The sequence below is a fragment of the Corythoichthys intestinalis genome, chromosome 3 (genome assembly GCF_030265065.1).
Source record: "Corythoichthys intestinalis isolate RoL2023-P3 chromosome 3, ASM3026506v1, whole genome shotgun sequence".
Lineage (NCBI taxonomy): Eukaryota > Metazoa > Chordata > Actinopteri > Syngnathiformes > Syngnathidae > Corythoichthys > Corythoichthys intestinalis.
In genome coordinates this window covers 54,892,215-54,913,287 of record NC_080397.1, presented here as the reverse complement: position 1 = coordinate 54,913,287, position 21,073 = coordinate 54,892,215, and the positions used below count along the sequence as shown (strand labels likewise).

The 21,073-nt window shown below is 41.8% G+C and overlaps 1 protein-coding gene across 5 annotated transcripts in view; it reads right to left on the bottom strand.

The window, feature by feature from the left end:
- The window catches only part of LOC130913099 (mitochondrial import receptor subunit TOM70-like), a 121,244-nt gene that overhangs the window by 40,096 nt on the left and 60,075 nt on the right, over positions 1 to 21,073 (bottom strand). For all 5 annotated transcript variants that reach the window (XM_057831423.1, XM_057831422.1, XM_057831425.1 and 2 more), the window contains one exon: positions 19,742 to 19,876. In XM_057831423.1, coding sequence (XP_057687406.1) covers positions 19,742 to 19,876 — 135 coding nt within the window. The remainder of the gene's footprint in view (positions 1 to 19,741; positions 19,877 to 21,073) is intronic.

The following is a 21,073-nucleotide window of genomic DNA, read 5'->3' as shown; positions in this document are numbered from 1 at the left end:
TCTGTTTTTGTTTTAATAAAATTTGTAAAATTTTCAATCAAAAAAATAATCTAAAATAATCGCCATTGTTGACGTCGCCGAGCGGTGACGTCACAGCCGTTCTTCCACAGTGCCTTTAACTACGCAAGGTACTGACTGAAATACACCACAAGGTGTCAATGGTGAGTTTTAAATTACTAAGAAAGCAGGCCAATGTGTGTGTTTTGTCCCTTGACTGACGTTGTAACCGTTTTTTTTTTTATTTTTTAGACTGGGTCTATTGTGATTCACGTTCATTTGAGTGCTGGCTTCACAACGAACAAGACCTCTGATAGTTTGTATATTGTGAAAAAATATTGCCATCCAGTGTATTTGTTGAGCTAAACGAAATGTTTGAATAGAGTTTGACCAAAGTCTGAGTAAGGTTTATGAGTATTTTGCATAGCTATTTTGATTGGGAATGCCAGTTCTCTTTGCATTTTTGTTGAACTGTGTGAGAATAGGGCCTCATTAATACAGATTGAAGCGCTTTTCTTTTTGTGAACTTTTTTTTGAGAGATGGGAATATTACTTTTGTTGTGCTTTCACTAAATGATACTTATGTTTATTGTGAAGGAGTTGCCGAAGCTTATGCCAATAAACGGCGCGGTCCAATGAATGCCTGTGTCCACTCGCCTTTTTTTTTTTTTTTTTGCCTCTTAGCTCTCGCAAAAAACAGCGTCATTGTATTGCGTTTGAGGCAATGCATTAGCGGGTCATTCTGCGCATGCGTTAAATGCGTCAAATATTTTAACGTGATTAATTAAAAACTTTAATTACCGCCTGTTAACTCGATAATTTTGACAGCACTAGTTTATAGTAGGGATGGGAATCTCTGGCATGAAGCCGATTCGATATGTATCTAGATACACAGGTTACGATTCGATTAAAAAACGAAACGTTTTTAAGGCCGACCGATTTGATACAGTTTAAGAACGATACGGTTCGATACAGAGTGAAAACGATACGATAGTAAACATTTGTTGTGTGTGTTCGAACAGTATTTTAAACATATAAAAAACACCACATTTCTAATAGCAAAATTAAACAACAAAATTTCATACCGATGTTATATTTTATTTTTTTATGAAAAAAATAAAAATAAGGCTTACTATATGACCGTCATTTTGTTGGATGGGATTTATAATAAAATAAAACTCCAGTGACAGACAACAATAAAGTGCAGTAAATCAATAGGGAATGGGACGTACTACGTCACTGTTTGGCTAGGCCGCCATGCTGGCAATATCCTTCCGGCAGACTCAACGGGGATTGTAACGTGTGGTAGTGCTAACCTAATTCCTTCGGTGTATTTGAAAGAAAATATGGGTGTGCATTGTTGTGTTACCGGGTGCAACAGTGTCTCCTGCGACAAAAAAAAAGGGCGAGGAAAACTGGACTCACTTCTCACCGTTTTCCTGCATGGAGGACCAAATATCAGATCACGAAGGCACGACGGATGGCTGGGTTGCAGCGGTTCGTCCCCGTTGAGTCTGCCGGAAGGATATTGCCAGCATGGCGGCCGAGCCAAACAGTGACGTAGTACGTCCCATTCCCTATTAGTGTATTTCCTGGTGTTTCGAACACAAGAGGTAAGCAATTTAAGTGCAAACTTTCAACGTAAACATCTTACCAACAAAAAATATTAATTATATGCAGCAGCTCTAGAAAAAAAGAATTAAACCCGCAATGTTATCATAAATAAATTATGCTTTACCACTGGTATAATTGGGGGAATAAAAACATGGCATTTTAGACAGACAGGTCAATAATCATTACTTTTACCTTATACACAGCAGTCTTTCACTTATGCCTGTGCTTCCACATTTTTTTTATTCCTCATCACTGTCCATATCTTTTTTGAAGGGCAGATTTTTTCTTGAGGAAGATAAACTAATCCACATGTTAATGTTTAAGTAGACTGCGTTTCGTGGGGAAAAAAATCTCCAAAGGAGCGTGCTGCCCTTTCCACCATTGTAGTGGGTTATTTTTCCAGGGTTAAAAACTCACGATCCCTGTACCGCTCCTCACTTCACACTAGCTCTGTCTCATGCGAACAGATCTGGCTGCCTTCCTCACTTCAAAGTCCGACTTTTGTATTTCCTGGGTGCGTTGAAAATCAATCGCGGCACGTCGCTGGCGTCGGTGCTCAAACTACCCATTGTTTTAGCATGTTGCTTCGTTGCCACTACCGGTTTCGTTTTCGTTTTGGGCTGTGGAGAAAAAGCTATGGAGCGTGCGTTACAGTGGTTTTGTTAGCTCTCGCGTTGTGACACGCCCGTGACGATCGGGCAATGACGGCGACTAGTAGCGGTTCTGCCGAAATGCATGGGAAGTAGAGGCAACCATACCGTGAGTTGTGCTTGTCCATATTATAGCATGCGTGCGGTCTCAATCTAAGCGCGCTGTGTGGTGAATGACACAAGCGCAGCAAGTGAAGTAAAAGCTAAATTATCATTCCATTAAGCAATGCATTGAATTAGACATTAGTAGCCGATTCTTGTGCTCGTGATAGCCGAATTATAGCTCTACTATCGGTTCGTTGAATATTTAATGGCAAATTACTGTCGAATGGTAACTTTACAATCGATACAGCTGTATCTCTCACCTGTAAAACCGGATATCCGGTCGTATCGGTTTATCGTTCTCAAGCTTAGTTTATAGTGCTCCATAAACCCTTTCAAGTTTATCTCTTAATGTCGATCATGTGTCTGGTCTATATTGGCTTATACAGTGGGGAGAACAAGTATTTGATACACTGCCACACTGTATGTGTCCACAGAGATGGAGTATATTGTATTAGTCTTGTATTACTTCTTCTGCGTTCGTGTATTCTGTTGAATGTTAGTATTATATTTATGGATGGGAATGGAGAACCGGTTCTTATAGAGAACCGGTTCCACGTGTATCAATTCCATGGAATCGTTTGGCAGATTTTTTAACGATTGTCTTATAGATTCCTAACAGTACTATCACTTTCACGGAATTGACGCATGATACACACCGATAAGTAAGCAAGTAACATAACATGAGTGCTCACAGTGGAACCACCTACCAAAGGTACCAGGAGGTGTCACCGTCGAGTTTTAAAAAAGTGGTATTCACAGGCCAATTCATTCATGAGACTGCTTAAAGTGCATGTGACACGAAAAAGCATGTTTATTTCATAATACACGCGGTATTTTATGCCCCTGAATGATATGGACCGCTTGGATGTGTGTGGAAGCGATCGCTATATTTTAGTTTTTTGAATCCAGCGCCATGAAAATGAGTGACTTCCGGCTTCGGTCTTGCTTTGAGGAGGATGGCGCTGTGACGTGTACGGTAGAAGACGTCCTCTTCACTATACAGTGTACTGTTGTGTATGAGGACGAAGGATTCAGCTGATTTTGCGGATTAATACGTTTATTTTTTGCATCACGCCAGCCAAAAGGCTGCAGAAAAATAAGTCTGTATGAGGGAGAGGCGTATGCGCCCTTTTGGAGTTTCAAAAGGTTCCCATTCACCGTGGATATTTACTGTGGGACCATTGTGGGACAACACTTCAAACCTCCTTTAAATAAAAGACTACTTACGTTTGATCATTGATAGGCATGTAAAAAGTAAGCTTAAGAACAATAAACCGATACGACCGGATATCCGGATTTACAGGTGAGAGATACAGCTGTATCGATAGTAAAGTTGCCATTCGACAGTAATTAGCCATTAAATATTCAATTAACCGATAGTAGAGATAGAATTCGGCTATCGCGAGCACAAGAATTGGCTTCTATTACTTCACATGCTGCGCTTGTGTCATTGATCACACAGCGCACTTAGATTGAGACCGCACGCATGATATAATATGGACAAGCACAACTCACGGTCGTGGTTGCCACAACATCCCATGCATTTCGGCAGAACCGCTACGAGTCGCCGTCATTACCCGATCGTCACGGGCGTGTCATAACAACGCGAGCGCTAACAAAACCACTGTAACGCACGCAGCGTAGCGTTTTCTTCACAGCCCAAAACGAAAACGAAACTAGTAGTGGCAACGACGCAACATGCTAAAACAATGGACAGTTTGAGCACCGACGCCAGCGACGTGCAACGATTGATTTTCAACGCACCCCGGAAAAACAAAAGTCGGACTTTGAAGTGAGGAAGGCAGCCAGATCTGTTCGCATGGGACACAGGGACAGAGCTAGTGTGAAGCAGGGAGCGGTACAGAGATCGTGAGCTTCTAACCCTGAAAAATAACCTACTACAATGGTGGAAAGGGCAGCACGACCCTCTGGAGATTTTTTTTTCTCCACGAAACGTAGATTAGTTGATCTTCCTCAAGAAAAAATCTGCCCTTCAAAAAAGATATGGACAGTCATGAGGAATAAAAAAAATGTGGAAGCACAGGCATAAGTGAAAGACTGCTGTGTATAAGGTTAAAGTAATGATTATTGATCTGTCTATCTAAAATGCCATGTTTTTATTCCCCCCAATTATACCAGTGGTAAAGCATAATTTATTATTTATTTATGATAACATTGCAGGTTTAATTATTTTTTTTCAAGAGCTGCTGCATATAATTAATATTTTTTGTTTGTAAGACGTTTACGTTGAAAGTTTGCACTTAAATTACTTACCTCTTATGTTCGAAACACCAGGAAATACAGTAATTGAATTACTGCACTTTATTGTTGTCTGTCACTGGAGTTTTATTATCAATCCCATCCAACAAAATGACGGTCATATAGTAAGCCTTAATTTTTTTTACATAAAAAAATAAAACATAACATTGGTATGAAATTTTGTTGTTTAATTTTGCTATTAGAAATGTGGTCTTTTTTTTTATGATTAAAATACAGTACGAACACAACAAATGTTTACTATCGTATCGTTTTCACTCTGTATCGAACCGTATCGTTCTTAAACTGTATCGAAACGCATCGAATTGGTCGGCCTTAAAAATGTATCGTGTTTGAATCGAATCGTAACCTGTGTATCTAGATACATATCGAATCGGCTTCATGCTAGAGATTCCCAACCCTAGTAAAAAGCTCTCCTCATGCTCATTAGCAGCACGTTAGCTGCACAACAACTCCAGCCACCCTCCTCCGGGGAACAAACTGTGAATTGCTCTCCGCCGGACGGTTTGCTGATCCAAGAAGACAATCGACAACTGGGTCGTCATGTCAAATAATCCAGGCTAGTTATGTGTGATTTTCCGCCTCGAAGACTTTGAAACATCACTCGGTTCGGGTTAGCATGTCGGCTAGCTGTCACGCCTTCTGGTTTGTTTACATTCTCCGAAGCCGGGAAAGGGAAATGACATATGTCCGATTTAGGTGTCATAAAATATCGTTCGGGAGGTGCAACAGTAAAGGTGAAGTCGACAGTTTTGACCATTAAGGAGTAATTTTGCCATGTCGTCCTGAACATATGCCTTTTTAATATTTCATATTCCATTCAGCACAAGACTGTTATTTGTCATGACCATACCATTTATTTAGCTATTGGGGAAAAATACTTGGATAAAAAGATTATCCTGTTAAAATATTGGAGTAGAGAGACTGAAACAATGACATTTTGCAGCTCTCTTCGTCGCGTTTTCCTCGTTCTGAATAATTCCCCCTCAATGGGCTGAATAGTAAAACCGATGAGCCCAGTCTACCGCTGACGTCATCCACCTGTTGAGGACGCTAAAGCCCTATAATGGTAGGCGTGGCTAACCGGCAGATTAAAAGACTAATTTCTCATTATCTGCGCTTTGCTCAATTGTTGTATATAGTCGAATAGTCTCAAAATATGATTCTAATTCACACAATAATGCCATTTAAGACTTTTTTTTCTCGTGTCGTATGCTCTTTAAAGAAATGGTGATTTTTCCAAAAAAGTCTATTAATAAGTCTATCATATTCTCGTCGAATACTCTGTAAGAAAAATATAACATATATGCATCTAAAATAATCCTAAACGATTTTATTAGCAATTTTAATACTCCTGTTGGAAAAATTTCATGAATATGCGTTCGTTCCAAGAGCAGCCAGTCAGTTTCCTGGTATTGTCCTACGTCACATGCAGCGTATTCTGGGACCGAAAATAGGCTTAAGGTGGGCATTTCGAGCAGACGGCCACCTGTTAGTGGAATTATTCATTTTTGTGCGTGCATGAACGAATGTAAGTATTTCCTCGTCATGACATAAAGTTCTTATGATAAAGTAGAGCCGTTATCAGCGCGGCCGTTTCGTGTTGTTGATCGAACGTGCACGCAGCGTGCTTCCGGCTAGTGTTGTATCGGTCGCGAACGATTCGTTCTTTTGAACGAATTGTTTGGGTGAACGAGACCGAACTAATCACCATCTGCACTGATTCGTTCTATGAAGTTGGTGGCGCTTGTTCGCTGCGTGGGAGGGCGTTGAGCAAGCGGCAGCGTCTTCTGACATCGCACACGACCAATCAGACGCCAGCCTCATCGCGGGCAGGGGAGGGAGCGGAAACAGAATCAAGGCGTCTGTCACTCATTTCCACGTGTGGCCAATAAGCAGCCAGCGTGCAGGCAGGGGGGAAAGACTGAGTTTTGTCACTTCCCGTTCAGTGATTCGGTCCTCCGGTTCCTGACCTAGCTTGCTGCTAACTTGACTTTCCAGTAATGACTATGCGGTGAACGAGTCATAAAATGAAAGGAAATGACTTTGTCACATATTTGTTAACGTGGAGCCTATCAAATGCTGCTCAAACAGACAAAAACACCACACAAATCTAGCGAGCATGGTTTAGTGTTCTACTTTTCTCAACAGACTCAGGACTACCTATGACGATATACTATCAAATTTACAGTAATTTAAAACACGCGTAGCTACTAGCCAAGCAAAAGCTGAGCTGCGGTCGCGTGACGGCAGTGAAGCGGGCAGAGAACTGTCACTATATGGAGGCTTCATGGCAGCGACATTTACCTCATATGTGCACAGAAAAAAAATAATATTTAGTATGATCACCATAATACTGATTTGCAATGAAACTGTATATACATGTCATTTTTTCCCGAGTGTTTTATTTTTTTTCATGTCAGAGCGTGTCGGGTGTTGGTTGGTTTGGCAAATTATGTCAATCCGTCCATCATGTGCTATTCAAGCACCCAAAAACAACGCACGCGGACACGGGAGATGTCGCAATATGTCTACATTTTTCTTAACAGACTAATGAGAGTAGAAAGGCGACACCGTAAAGAGCAAACAATTATTTCTCGTCAGCATTTGACGATCTGAGATGCGGGGACGACAGGGGACCTGACAGGATTATTTTATTTATTAATACCAGTGCAAAAATTCTATACGATCATCTTAATACTGATTAGCAATTAAACTGTCAAATATCAAAACGTAGTATTGTTTTTTATTTCAGAGCAGCACATTTGACAACTAGCTATGTACACTTTAGTTTTAACAATAGTGACCAAAAATAATACTAATGAGCATAAAAACAAAAATACAACAGAGCGAGAGGTAAATATGATGTGTTGGTCGTTCCATATTTAGAAATTAAACTTTCGATTTATTTTTATTTTCGTGACAGCAAGCATGCTGCGTTGGCTGGTAGCAGCAGCATTGTATATGTGATCAAGAACATGCTAAAGAAAGTCCGTGCGCCCCCGACCCCAAACCCCCACTCCCCCCACAAAAGGAAAATGTTTAACCGTGTCCTAAATCGAAATGCAAGCACAAGCCATGACTTTGAGCCCATAGAACTAGGACAGAAGACGAGGAAGTTCTCCCTCGCTTTTGCAGCAGCGGGAGGGAGACGAGGCTGTCTGTGAAAGCAGAATGATCCAGCCTGTCACTCATTTCTGAAACTACGACGAGCGGTCAATGAGGAGCCTGTGTGCAAGAGAGGGAGGGACCAAGCAATGTTACTTCCCGTTCAGTTATACTGCGAATCGGTCTTTGGTGATTCGTTCGGCAACGTCACTTCCCGTTCAGTAACCGAACGATTCGTTTGGGCGGGGAGGGAGATGAGGGGGGCGAACAATTCGTTGAACTATTTGTTTGAACGAATCTTTTTACTGAACGAACCGGAATGGATTCGTTTACTCAAGTGAACGACGGATCCCGTCACTAGCCGTTATCAGCGCGGCTGTTTCGTGTTGTTGACCAAACGTCCACGCAGCGTGCTTCCGGCTTGGGCGCACCCCCTTCTCCCCTTTGTGTTCGTTACACTGCGAGTCATGTAGAGTGAGGAGAACAAGAATTTGATACACTGCCAATGGTTTTTCCCGTTGGCAGTGTATCAAATACTTGTTCTCCCCACTGTGTGTGTGTTATTAACTGCTTTCCAGGCAATTTGCATTGTTTATTGCATCAGCACTAATTTTCTTTTCTTTTAGAACCACACGTACTAGTACAGTGATCCCTCGCTACTTCGCGCTTCCAACTTCGCGCCTTCAGTCTGTCCCGTTTCACTGTCGCTCCGTCCCCCTCTCTTTCCTCTCTGATTCCCCAGGCAAGCACATTGGAGTTGCTTATTGAAGTCAACATTGGTGACAGATGATTGCGCAGCACATGTCAATCATCGTTTAACTGCCAATAAATGTTAACAAGTTTGATCTTTGTGTGTGTGCATACGCGGGTGGGGAGAGATAGGGAAGCGTGCGCTTTAATATGTGTTTGCGCTGACGTTAGAGGCAGCTGGCTCTGCGTGATTGGGGCTGGAATGAATGTGCATGTGTATGCAAAAAAACAAACAAACATTTATTTCAAGACAGTATATATATTTAAAATACTACTTTTGAAAAAGGTGAAAAAACATGTCTTGTATGTATCTCTTTCCAATTTTAAATCTGAATAAATACATTGTACACACACAAAAAAATATATGGCGAAAAACACAGACAAGACTGATAAAGCAGTTTCTGCACTTCTCTTTAAAACAGACTGCTGTATTTTAAGCCAAAACAACTGTTGTGTTTATTAGAACAACATGTCGATATGCTGTCATAGCAGATTCATGGCGCATGAAGCCCCCAAACTATTTTTAATTTGCCCGTTTTACCCTGAAAACCGTTTACAGACGTCGCGCAACCGCTTTTGTTTCAACCCAGCCATAAAACAAGGGTAATTAATTATATTTATTATCCAAAATGTCTGTCGTTTTTAGCTTAGAATCATTAATTGATGTCTCATATTTCGTTTAAAAAAAAAAAAAAAAAACGACTTAAAAAAATTATTCACTCGCATATTTTAAACCTTTAAACAAATTATGCCACAATGAAAAAAAAATGGCGTCTGTAAAAAAGTCACGGATATCTACCTCATAACTATCGCTTAATTGTATTTTTTTTGTTACTGTCACATTTTCTCCGATATTTTAGATGATAAATAATCGACCCAAACAAAAAAATTTGGAAAAAAAAGTTTAAAAGGGTAAATATATGAAAAAGAAACTCTCGACCACTCCTTGATGTCTGCAATTTATGCATCGCGACCCCTGTTAAATTACCATGTTTCACCCATAAAATCCCCCAAAAATCCAGCTGTGGCCATTCACAGCTGTGTCTTGACACTCAGTGATACATGCTACATGGAGTTTTTGGATCAAAACAAGGTAAGCACTCGATAATATCTCATTAAAGTCATGGCATCTGTAATTCTGCTCTTGCGTGCTCTCGCCTCCAGATGGGGTTTTGCTTTTTAAAAAACATTTTTCTTAAAAAAAATGCCCTCCTGTTCAAAATTTTTATTCCTCCAGAAAATTGAGATTTTAAGCTTTCCAATGATGTATCACACATGCAAATAGATGGCGCCAGATATCATTAAAGCGATGTTCTGTCATGAGCTCAGCGGTCTAGACATTTTACCCATTCACGACGCTAAATAGCGCCAGATATCATTGAAGTGATTTTCTGTCATGACATCTCAGAAATCTCAAGTTTAACCAGTTGGCATTACTTTATTGCTATGTTTTTCCTTATTCAGATTTGTTTCAAGACTACCATTACAGTTATATTTCACTTTGATGGTTAATGCAGTTATTGCAATTTTGTTGTTTCATCACAATAGATTTATTTACATTTCAAAAACCCGAAGTCATTCATTTTTTACAAATGTGATTCCACTTAAGTTTACATATTTAAATGTTCAGATATTAAGATTTGAATGAAGCAAAATAACATGCTTTTTCTCTCAAATATATTTTTATCATCATTTGTTTAGAATCTACTGTTTTATTTTCTGTATAAAAAATAATTTGGGGTTCAAAAAGTCTTTTTTCAAACTTGAGTCTTGAAAAAGAGGAGGTCGTCTTATAATCAGGGTCGTCTTATATTCGGGCCAATACGGTACATATATTACACTCACCGGCCACTTTATTAGGTACATGTGGTATAAACTACCATGCTTTTATTTTGACATGTAACAGGAAGTGCTGTACCGGATGTCGTGTTTGTATATGCGTGTGCTTGACAAATATATGTCCGGCTGGTTGCCGAGTTGCTGGTCGTGAATAAAGCCAACGTTCTATTCAAAACCGACTGTATTCAATAAACCCATAATACGACATGGTGGCAGAAGTCGGGCAGCGGTGAAAAGAACACATAGAAGCTGGAAGGTGACTTTTACACGCGAGACGCGATGTTTGAAAGTGGCGACGGCGCGGCTGCACCTGCAGCACGGCAGCAGCAACTTCCCCAGCTACAAGCTAATGCTAACGTTCCTCCGAGTGCTACGTTTTCCATTCAACCACCTGAAGCGTTCGACTTTTCAAAACCTCAGGATTGGGAACGATGGATTCGCAGGTTTGAGAGATTTAGGCTGGCCAGTAACCTCCATATGAGTACAGAGGCAAATCAAGTGAACACTCTGATATACTGTATGGGCGACGAAGCGGACGACATTTTGCGCGGGCAAGATTTAACCGACGCGCAACGGCAGCAATACACCTCAGTGAAAGCCACCTTTGAAACGTACTTTGTGCCCAGAAAGAACGTGATATATGAGAGGGCGAGATTTAATCAAAGAATGCAGCAACCAAATGAAACAGTGGATATGTTCATCACAGCGTTGTATGCCTTGGCTGAAAACTGTAAATACGGCGCACTCCACGACGAACTAATCAGAGATCGGATTGTGGTGGGGCTAAAAGACACAAGTCTCGCTGAAAGGATGCAGTTGGATAAAGATCTAACTTTGGAAAAAGCGGTCAGCATGGCTCGTCAGTCTGAAGTGATCAAGAGGCAGCAAACTGACCTCAGAGGAGGAGGTAGGATGGACATTGATGTAGTAACAAAAGGAAAATATAAAAAGCCTTTTGCACCAAAGTCTCCTAACCACCCAAAGCACACATCCGTCAACCAACAATCATCATCTGATCACCACACATGCTATAGATGTGGAAAGTCCCCTGGACATGCCAAAGCACAGTGCCCAGCCAGAGATGTCACGTGCCACACATGTGCAAAGAGAGGCCACTATAGTAAAGTGTGTAAGTCAACAAAAAAAGTGCATGCTATTGAAAGCGAAAGTTGTGAAGACACTCCTTTATTTTTGGGCTCAGTGGATGCAGGATTAGAACCGTGGTTTGCTGATTTGACTGTTAGAAACCATAAAATCCGGTTCAAAATAGACACTGGAGCTGATGTCTCAGTTATCCCTGCACAAATCTACCACACCATCACAGATGGCGCCACACAGCTAGCCAAACCCGACAGACCATTATTTGGCCCTGGTCGTATGCCTTTATCAGTGTTAGGCAAATACAAAGAGTCACTTTGTAAAGGCAAGCATGTGATTGAAGAAGACGTCTATGTCGTCAATGACTTGAATGTAGCTTTATTAAGCAGACCTGCAAGTGTTAAGCTCAAGCTAGTCTACAGAGCTGACAGCATAGACAAGTCAAAAATGGAAGTGGCTTACCCAAAATTGTGTCAAGGGCTAGGAATGATGCAGCGGCCATACACAATCAAGCTCAGAGCTGAGGAAACTCCATACTCCTTGTCTACACCAAGGCGAGTCCCGATTCCTCTTCTACATAAAGTCAAAGAGGAGCTCAAAAGAATGGAGGAAAAAGGAGTCATAACAAGAGTAGAAGAACCGACTAACTGGTGTTCAGGTATGGTTCCTGTGCCTACAAAAAATGGCTCAGTGCGCATATGTGTTGATTTCACTCGTCTCAACGAAGCAGTTTGTAGGGAACGATATATTCTGCCTTCAGTAGAGCAAACAATTGGTTCCCTAGCAGGAGCAAAAGTCTTCAGTAAGTTGGACGCCAACCGGGGATTTTGGCAGATTCCATTATCTCCCGAGTCTTCCTTGTACACCACGTTTATCACTCCCTTTGGTCGCTTCTACTTCAACAGATTGCCCTTTGGCATAGCGTCAGCCCCAGAACATTTCCAGCGGCGCATGTCAATGATCATCGAGGGTCTTCAAGGAGTGGTGTGTCACATGGACGACGTCCTTGTTTGGGGGAAAGACCAGCAAGAGCACGACAACAGGCTTCACTCTGTTCTCCACAAGCTCCAACAAGCAGGAGTCACTCTTAACATGGACAAGTGTGAGCTGAGCAGAGGTGAGGTAAAGTTCCTTGGCCACATTTTGTCAGCTGATGGAGTACAGCCAGACCCAGACAAAGTCAAAGCTGTCATGGCCATGAGAGAGCCAAATAATATTGGTGAGGTGCGCAGTTTCCTCGGGATGCTAAATCAATTGGGGAAATACATTCCTGGCCTTGCGGAAAAAGACAAGCCATTGAGGGATCTTCTGTCAAAGAAAAATCACTGGGCCTGGGGGTGTGCACAGCAAAAAGCGTTTGATCAGCTTAAAACTGTCCTCACATAACCACCAGTTTTGACTCTTTACGACCCTAACAAAGAGCTGAAATTGTCGGCAGACGCCTCTTCATTTGGTTACCGAGACTTCCTTGTCGGGAGACATTTCGCTATGGAAACCGACCACAAGCCATTCATCAGCCTGCTTTCTCATCAGGCACTCACCGAGCTTCCTCCCAGAATCCAGCGGTTCCGACTCAGACTAATGAGGTACTGCTACACCATCTCACACACACCTGGCAAATCCTTGTTCACGGCCGACCATCTTTCACGCTCACCAGTGAGTCAAAACGTCAATATAACACAGACTGACAAAGATTTAATGGAAGACACAAACATCTACATTGATGAGGTCATCAATAACATGCCCACCAGTTCATTGTACATGGAAAAACTGAGAAAGCAACTGCAAGAAGACAGTGCGTGCTCGGAAATAATGTATTTCTGTCAGAATAAATGGCCTGACCGCAGCAAACTCACAGGTCCCGCAAAAGCTTATTGGCCTGACAAAGCTTTACTCACTGTTCATGATGGAATTTTGCTCAGAGGTTCCAGACTGGTTATTCCCACAGCAATGCGCAACTCAGTCCTCAACGCTCTACACGAGGGACATCAAGGAGTGACCAGATGCAGAGAGCGGGCCAAAGAAACAGTTTGGTGGCCAGGTATAAGCAGCCAATTAAATGAACTGATCAAAAACTGCAACATTTGCATCAAAGAACGTGTTAACTCTGTTGAACCACTGATGTCCGGCGAGCTACCTGAGAGACCTTGGCAGAAAGTAGGTTCTGATCTATTTACATTTGAACGGGACTGTTTCCTGTTAGTTGTGGACTATTACTCAAGATTTGTTGAGATTGCCAAACTAAGTCCCACACGTTCCCAGGATGTTATTGTTCATCTTAAATCAATTTTTGCCAGGCATGGCGTGCCAGAATTTTTTTTCAGTGACAATGGCCCTCAGTACACCAGTCAGGAGTTCAAGAACTTCGCGAAAGCTTACGGGTTCACTCATACAACCAGCAGCCCTGGTTTCCCGCAGAGCAACGGTGAGGCTGAGCGTCATGTACAGACTGTGAAAAATATGCTCAAAAAGGCTGAGGATCCATATTTAGCGCTGTTGGCTTACAGAGCTACACCGCTTGCGAATGGTTTCAGTCCAGCTCAGCTTCTGATGGGCAGAAGACTACGCACACCAGTGCCACAGCATCCATCTCTTCTATCCCCTGAACTTCCAGACGGCATCATCGTCGCTGCTAAAGAAAGGGAAAAGAGAGACAAGGACTCGAAGAGATTTAACAGCAGACATCGTGTGAGACATTTGAGTAAACTCATCCCAGGTCAACAAGTCTGGATTACAGATGCAAGATCCAGAGGAACAGTGGTTTCTTCTCATTCAACTCCACGTTCTTACATTGTGGATGGTCCTACCGGCACCATTAGAAGAAACAGGCACCATCTTGTTCCTTTTTCAGAGACTCCAGCGCGACCACCTCGCACGTCGAGCCCGAGCACACCACCTCAACAGCGTGAGTTTACAGTGACTTCCCCAAGATGCCCGAAGTCATCGATTCCACAGACTCCCACGTCACACTCTCCTGTGACACCCACACGTGCAGGCGGATACATTACGAGGAGTGGGAGAGAGGTGAGAAAACCTCAAAGACTGGACTTATGATAAGAAAAAGGTTGGAGATTGATTGTTTGATTCAAGTGTTAAATGCTGTTTACATTATTTGCTTCCTGAAAGATTGAAGAAATTATTTTGATATTCTACATTGTGAAACCTGAAAATGCAATATTGTGAGTTATTGTGCATGTATGAGTCCTTGAAAGAGAATACCGATTATTCTAGAAATTGCAATGTTACAGGTGTAATTTATGTTTCCACTTTTCAGAAAGGGAGATGTGGTATAAACTACCATGCTTTTATTTTGACATGTAACAGGAAGTGCTGTACCGGATGTCGTGTTTGTATATGCGTGTGCTTGACAAATATATGTCCGGCTGGTTGCCGAGTTGCTGGTCGTGAATAAAGCCAACGTTCTATTCAAAACCGACTGTATTCAATAAACCCATAATACGACAGTACACCATGCTAGCAACGGGCTGGACCCCCTTTTGCCTTCAGAACTGCCTCAATTCTTCGTGGCATAGATTCAACAAGGTGCTGGAAGCATTCCTCAGAGTTTGGTCCGTATTGACATCACACAGTTGGTGCAGTTTTGTCGGCTGCACATCCATGATGCGAATCTCCCGTTCCACCACATCCCAAAGATGCTCTACTGGATTGAGATCTGGTGACTGTGGAGGCCATTTGAGTACAGTGATCTCATTGTCATGTTCAAGAAACTGGTCTGAAATGATTCCAGCTTTATGACATGGCGCATTATCCTGCTGAAAGTACCCATCGGAAGTTGGGTACATTGTGGTCATAAAGGGATGAACATGGTCAGCAACAATACTCAGGTAGGCGGTGGCGTTCCAAAGATCCTCAATTGGTACCAAGGGGCCCAAAGAGTGCCAAGAAAATATTCCCCACATCATTACACCTGAACCGTTGATACAAGGCAGGATGGATCCTTGCTTTCATGTTGTTGACACCAAATTCTGACCCTACCATCCGAATGTCGCAGCAGAAATCGAGACTCATCAGACCAGGCAACGTTTTTCCAGTCTTCTATTGTCCAATTTCGATGAGCCTGTGCAAATTGTAGCCTCAGTTTCCTGTTCTTAGCTGAAAGGAGTGGCACCCGGCGTGGTCTTCTGCTGCTGTAGCCCATCTGCCTCAAAGTTCGACGTACTGTGTGTTCAGAGATGCTCTTCTGCCTACCTTGGTTGTAACGGGTGTTTATTTGAGTCACTGTTGCCTTTCTATCAGCTCGAACCAGTCTGGCTATTCTCCTCTGACCTCTGGCATCAACAAGGCATTTCCTCCCACAGAACTGCCGCTCACAGGATATTTTTTCTTTTTCAGACCATTCTCAGTAAACCCGAGAGATGGTTGTGCATGAAAATCCCAGTAGATCAGCAGTTTCTGAAATACAGTGTCACGAACATAATTGGTTCCCAGAAAGTGTGGTTAAGGCGAAAAGTTCGTCTTCCGAACATTTATTTCCCATAAGAAACCATTAAAATGAGAATAATCCGTTCCCAGGTCCCCTATAAAACATAATTTTCTACTAAATAAGCCTTAAAACTACACAAGAATATACCTTATTTTATGTATAATAAATGTGCTATTGTATTATAATTAAAGAAATAAACTGTACTGTATAATAAAGTCGTTTTATTTACCTTTGTGATGGTAGTTGATGGCTTGATGGAATGGAGTGGGAGGAGGAGGGAGGGAGGGAGTTACTGTTTGGAAGGAGAGTGTTACCGGCAAAGTGCGCAGTTAGCGTAGACTCCACTGCTGTGCCCCCCACATGCTTTTGGTTGTTAATAAAAGCCATCCGACGCCTCTGGGTGTTTGTATGCACGCCGCCACCTTTCTGGAGAGGAAATCGGGTGAACCGAAGACAACCGACGACAACGAGCCAACGTGACTCGCCGGTCCACTTCTCACTACGGTGGGAAGCTGAAAGCACCGCCAATTACCAGTCGAGGGCGAATTGGTAACACGAGTCACCTTCCATAAGGACTGTAGGTAACTCTTTTTCGGTCCCATAATAGCAAAAGTACACTCAAAATGGTCCAAAATGTCTATCAAACACAAACCACGTCCGCACTCAACGAAAGTGAGGGGACGAACTGGGACGCCGTGAGCGTGCGTCAGCTTCTCGTGGCGCTTTTCGACCGCGTGAATTGGTTCGTCCGCCGAAAACTAGTTCGTCAGCAGAGACTATATGCTCGCGAATTTAATGTTCTTGAGGCGAAAAGTTCGTGAGCTTAAGCGTTCGTGAGCTGAGGTATCACTGTACTCAGACCAGCCCTTCTGGCACCAACAACCATGCCACGTTCAAAGTCACTCAAATCACCGTTCTTCCATATACTGGTGCTTGGTTTGAACTGCAGGAGATTGTCTTAAACCATGTCTACATGCCTAAATGCACTGCACTGCACTGAGTTGCTGCCATGTGATGGGCTGATTAGAAATTAAGTGTTAACGAGCAGTTGGACAGGTGTAAAGTGGCCGGTGAGTGCCATTAATACAGGAAACGAGTGGAGCCTCGTTAGAAGAAGTTAGACCTATTTGACAGCCAGAAATCTTGCTTGTTTGTAGGTGACCGAATACTTATTTTCCACTCCAATTAGGAAATAAATTCTTTAAAAATCCAACAATGTGATATTGTTTTTTTTTTCCACATTCTGTCTCTCATGGTTGAGGTTTACCCATGTTGACAATTACAGGCCTCTCTAATCTTTTCAAATAGGAGAACTTGCACAATTAGTGGTTGACTAAATACTTATTTGCCCCACTGTATTCAATATATACTATGTGGCAATACAGTTGTGGTCAAAAGTTCACATACACTTGTGAAGAACATAATGTCATAGCTCTCTTGAGTTTCCAGTTATTTCTACAACTCTGATTTTTCTCTGATAGAGTGATTGGAACAGATATTTCTTTGTCACAAAAAACGTTTGGTTCTTTTATGACTTTATTATGGGTGAACAGAAAAAAGTGATCAAATCTGCTGGGTCAAAAATATACATACAGCAGCGCTAATATTTGGTAACATGTCCCTTGGCCATTTTCACTTCAATTAGGCGCTTTTGGTAGCCATCCACAAGCTTCTGGTTGAATCTTTGACCACTCCTCTTGACAGAATTGGTGCAGTTCAGTTAAATTTGATGGCTTTCTGACATGGACTTGTTTCTTCAGCATTGTCCACAAGTTCTCAATGGGATTTTGGGAAGGCCATTCGAAAACCTTAATTCTAGCCTGATTTAGCCATTCCATTACCACTTTTGATGTGTGTTTGGGGTCATTGTCCTGTTGGAACACCCAACTGCGCCCAAGACCCAATCTTCGGGCTGATGACGTTAGGTTATCTTGAAGAATTTGAAAGTAATCCTCCTTCTTCATTAGCCCATTTACTCTCTGTAAAGCACCAGTTCCATTAGCAGCGAAACAGCCCCACAGCATAATACCACCACCACCGTGCTTGACGGTAGGCATGGTGTACTTGGGGTTAAAGGCCTCACCTTTTCTCCTCCAAACATATTGCTGGGCATTGTGGCCAAACAGCTCGATTTTTGTTTCGTCTGACCACAGAACTTTCCTCCAGAAGGTCTTATCTTTGTCCATGTGATCAGCAGCAAACTTCAGTCGAGCCTTAAGGTGCCGCTTTTGGAGCAAGGGCTTCCTTCTTGCACGGCAGCCTCTCAGTCCATGGAGATGCAAAACACGCTTGACTGTGGACACTGTGTTCCAGCAGCTTCTAATTCTTGGCAGATCTGCTTTTTGGTGATTCTCGGTTGAATCTTCACCCTCCTGACCAATTTTCTCTCAGCAGCAGGTGATAGCTCGCGTTTTCTTCCTGATCGTGGGAGTGACAAAACAGTGCCATGCACTTTATACTTACAAACAATTGTTTGCACTGTTGCTCTTGAGACCTGCAGCTGCTTTGCAATGGCTCCAAGTGACTTTCCTGACTTGTTCAAGTCAATGATTCGCTTTTTCACATCCATGTATGTATATTTTTGACCCAGCAGATTTGATCACTTTTTCTGTTAACCCATAATAAAGTCATAAAAGAACCAAACTTCATGAATGTTTTTTGTGACGAAGTAGTATCTGTTCCAATCACTCTATCGGAGAAAAATCAGAGTTGTAGAAATAACTGGAAACTCAAGAGAGCCATGACATTATGTTCTTCACAAGTGTATGTAAACCTTTGACCACAATTGTATATACTAAGGCGGAAAAGACTCAGGTGACTTGAAGTTTCGCTCTAAGACCCCCAATTTGGCCAAATTTCAAAATTGTCCGATATGCATGTGTGATACATCATTGGAAAGCCTAAAATCTCAATTTTGTGGGGGAAGAAAAACTTTGGACAGGAGGGCTTTTTTTTTTTTTAAAACAGCAAAACCCTATCTGGAGGTGAGAGCACGCCAGAGCAGAATTACAGACCCTATGAATTTAATGCGATATAATCGTGTACTTACCTTGTTTCGATCCAAAAACTCCATGTCGCATACATCACTAAGTGTCAAGACACAGCTGTGAATGGCCACAGCTGGATTTTATGGGTGAAACACGGTAATATAACAAGGGTCTTGATGCAGAAATCGCAGACATCGAGATTTTCATTTTCATATATTTACCTTTTTAAACCTTTTTTTTTTTCCCCTCAATTGTTCTTTATTTGTATCGATTATTTATCATCTAACATATCGGGGAAAATGCGAAACAAAAACAAAAAATACAATTTAGCGAAAGTTATGATGTCGATATCCCTGACTTTTATACAGACGTCAATTTTTTCACTGTGATGTAATTTCTTTAAAGGTTTAACATATGCGAGTAAATAAAATATTAGACATGAATGAATGATTCAAAGCTAAAAATGACAGACATTTTGAATAATATACTTTCCTTGTTGTCATGGCTGGGTTGAAACAAAAACGGTTGCGCGACGTCTAAACGGGGGTTTCCAGGGTAAAACGGGCAAATTAAAAATAGTTCGCGCCATGAATCTGCTATGGCAGCATATAGACATATTGTTCTATCAAACAACAGTTGTTTTGGCTTAAAATACAGCAGTTTCTTTTAAAGAGGAGTGCAAGAGCAGAATCTGCTTTTTCTCAGTCTTATCTGTGTTTTCTGCCATATATTTTTTATGGCACACTTCATATACAATAAAGTGATATAGGCATCTTTGAGTGATCTTCGAGTAAAATTCAAATATTTCAAGGCCGGGCCGAGTGTCCTCTTTTTTGGGAATCAAAATATGGACACCCTATGGTAACTCCTACCTGCCCCCTGTGATGGTACACATCGGGATTGCATGCGTCGATCTCTGCTGCGAAGTTGAAGTTCTCTTTGGCAAACAAGTGTAGGACCTCCTGTCTGTACAGGATCCCACGCTTGATGAGAGCGTTGGCACGCAGCTGCGGACAACCATGGATAAGAAAATTAATCAGCAGGTGTATGAGGAAGCATTTTAAATAGGATTTGACCCAGTGCTTTATAAGGCTGGCAGGCCACCATGCTTAGATGTTGGGGCTTTGGGCAGAGGCGTAGCAAGGGTCCCCGGGGGCCCCAGGCAACATGGGGCCCTTTGAGCATGTGCAAGTAAGGGGGACAGTTGGACTTGGAGCTAGGGTTATTCCGATCATGTTTTTTTGCTCCCGATCCGATCCCGATCGTTTTAGTTTGGGTATCTGCCGACCCCGATATTTCCCGATCCGATTGCTTTTTTTGGCTCCCGATTCAATTCCAATCATTCCCGATAATTTTTCCCGATCATATACATTTTGGCAATGCATTAAGAAAAAAATGAATAAAACTCGGACGAATATATACATTCAACATACAGCACACAAGTACTGTATTTGTTTATTGTGGCAATAAATCCTCAAGATGGCATTTACATTATTATCATTCTTTCTGTGAGAGGCATCCACGGATAGAAAGACTTGGGACTTTGTGTATTGTGACTAAATACTGCCATCTAGTGTATTTGTTGAGCTTTCAGTAAATTATACTGCAGCATGCCCCAAGGCATGATGGGAAAATGGAACCATGATGGGAAGTAAAACCATGACTGTGAGTCGTGCTAACAATGCATATATCATCTCTGCTTTGAGAAAAAATTTGAAGTGCCTACAAAAAACCTATTACCACATTGCTTCCCATGACAATTCTGCTTGTAGGGAGAGGATTTGTAAATTTATAAAGGAAGAATGGTATGAAAGACTACCACAATTCACTCTACTCATTTAGCACAGCCTTTAGCTCTCTATGTAGGTAAAACAGCGTCACAACAGAATGAATATGACAATGAGTGAGAGGGGCATATAATTCAAATATTAATAGCTTTTAAATATTGAAACATGACACATTTATCAATTCATTACTTACCACCGCCATCAGGATACTTATGATAATCCTACATTAAGCCTAATCTAAAGACTCTGTATGAGTGTAGCATATTATGTCTGTAACTTTAAATACAAATAGAAAACGATCTAATTAAAAAATATATATATATTAAAAAAAGGCATGGCCGATATTTTTTTGCCGATTCCGATACTTTGAAAATGACGTGATCGGACCCGATCGATCGGGCTCCCTATCGATCGGGT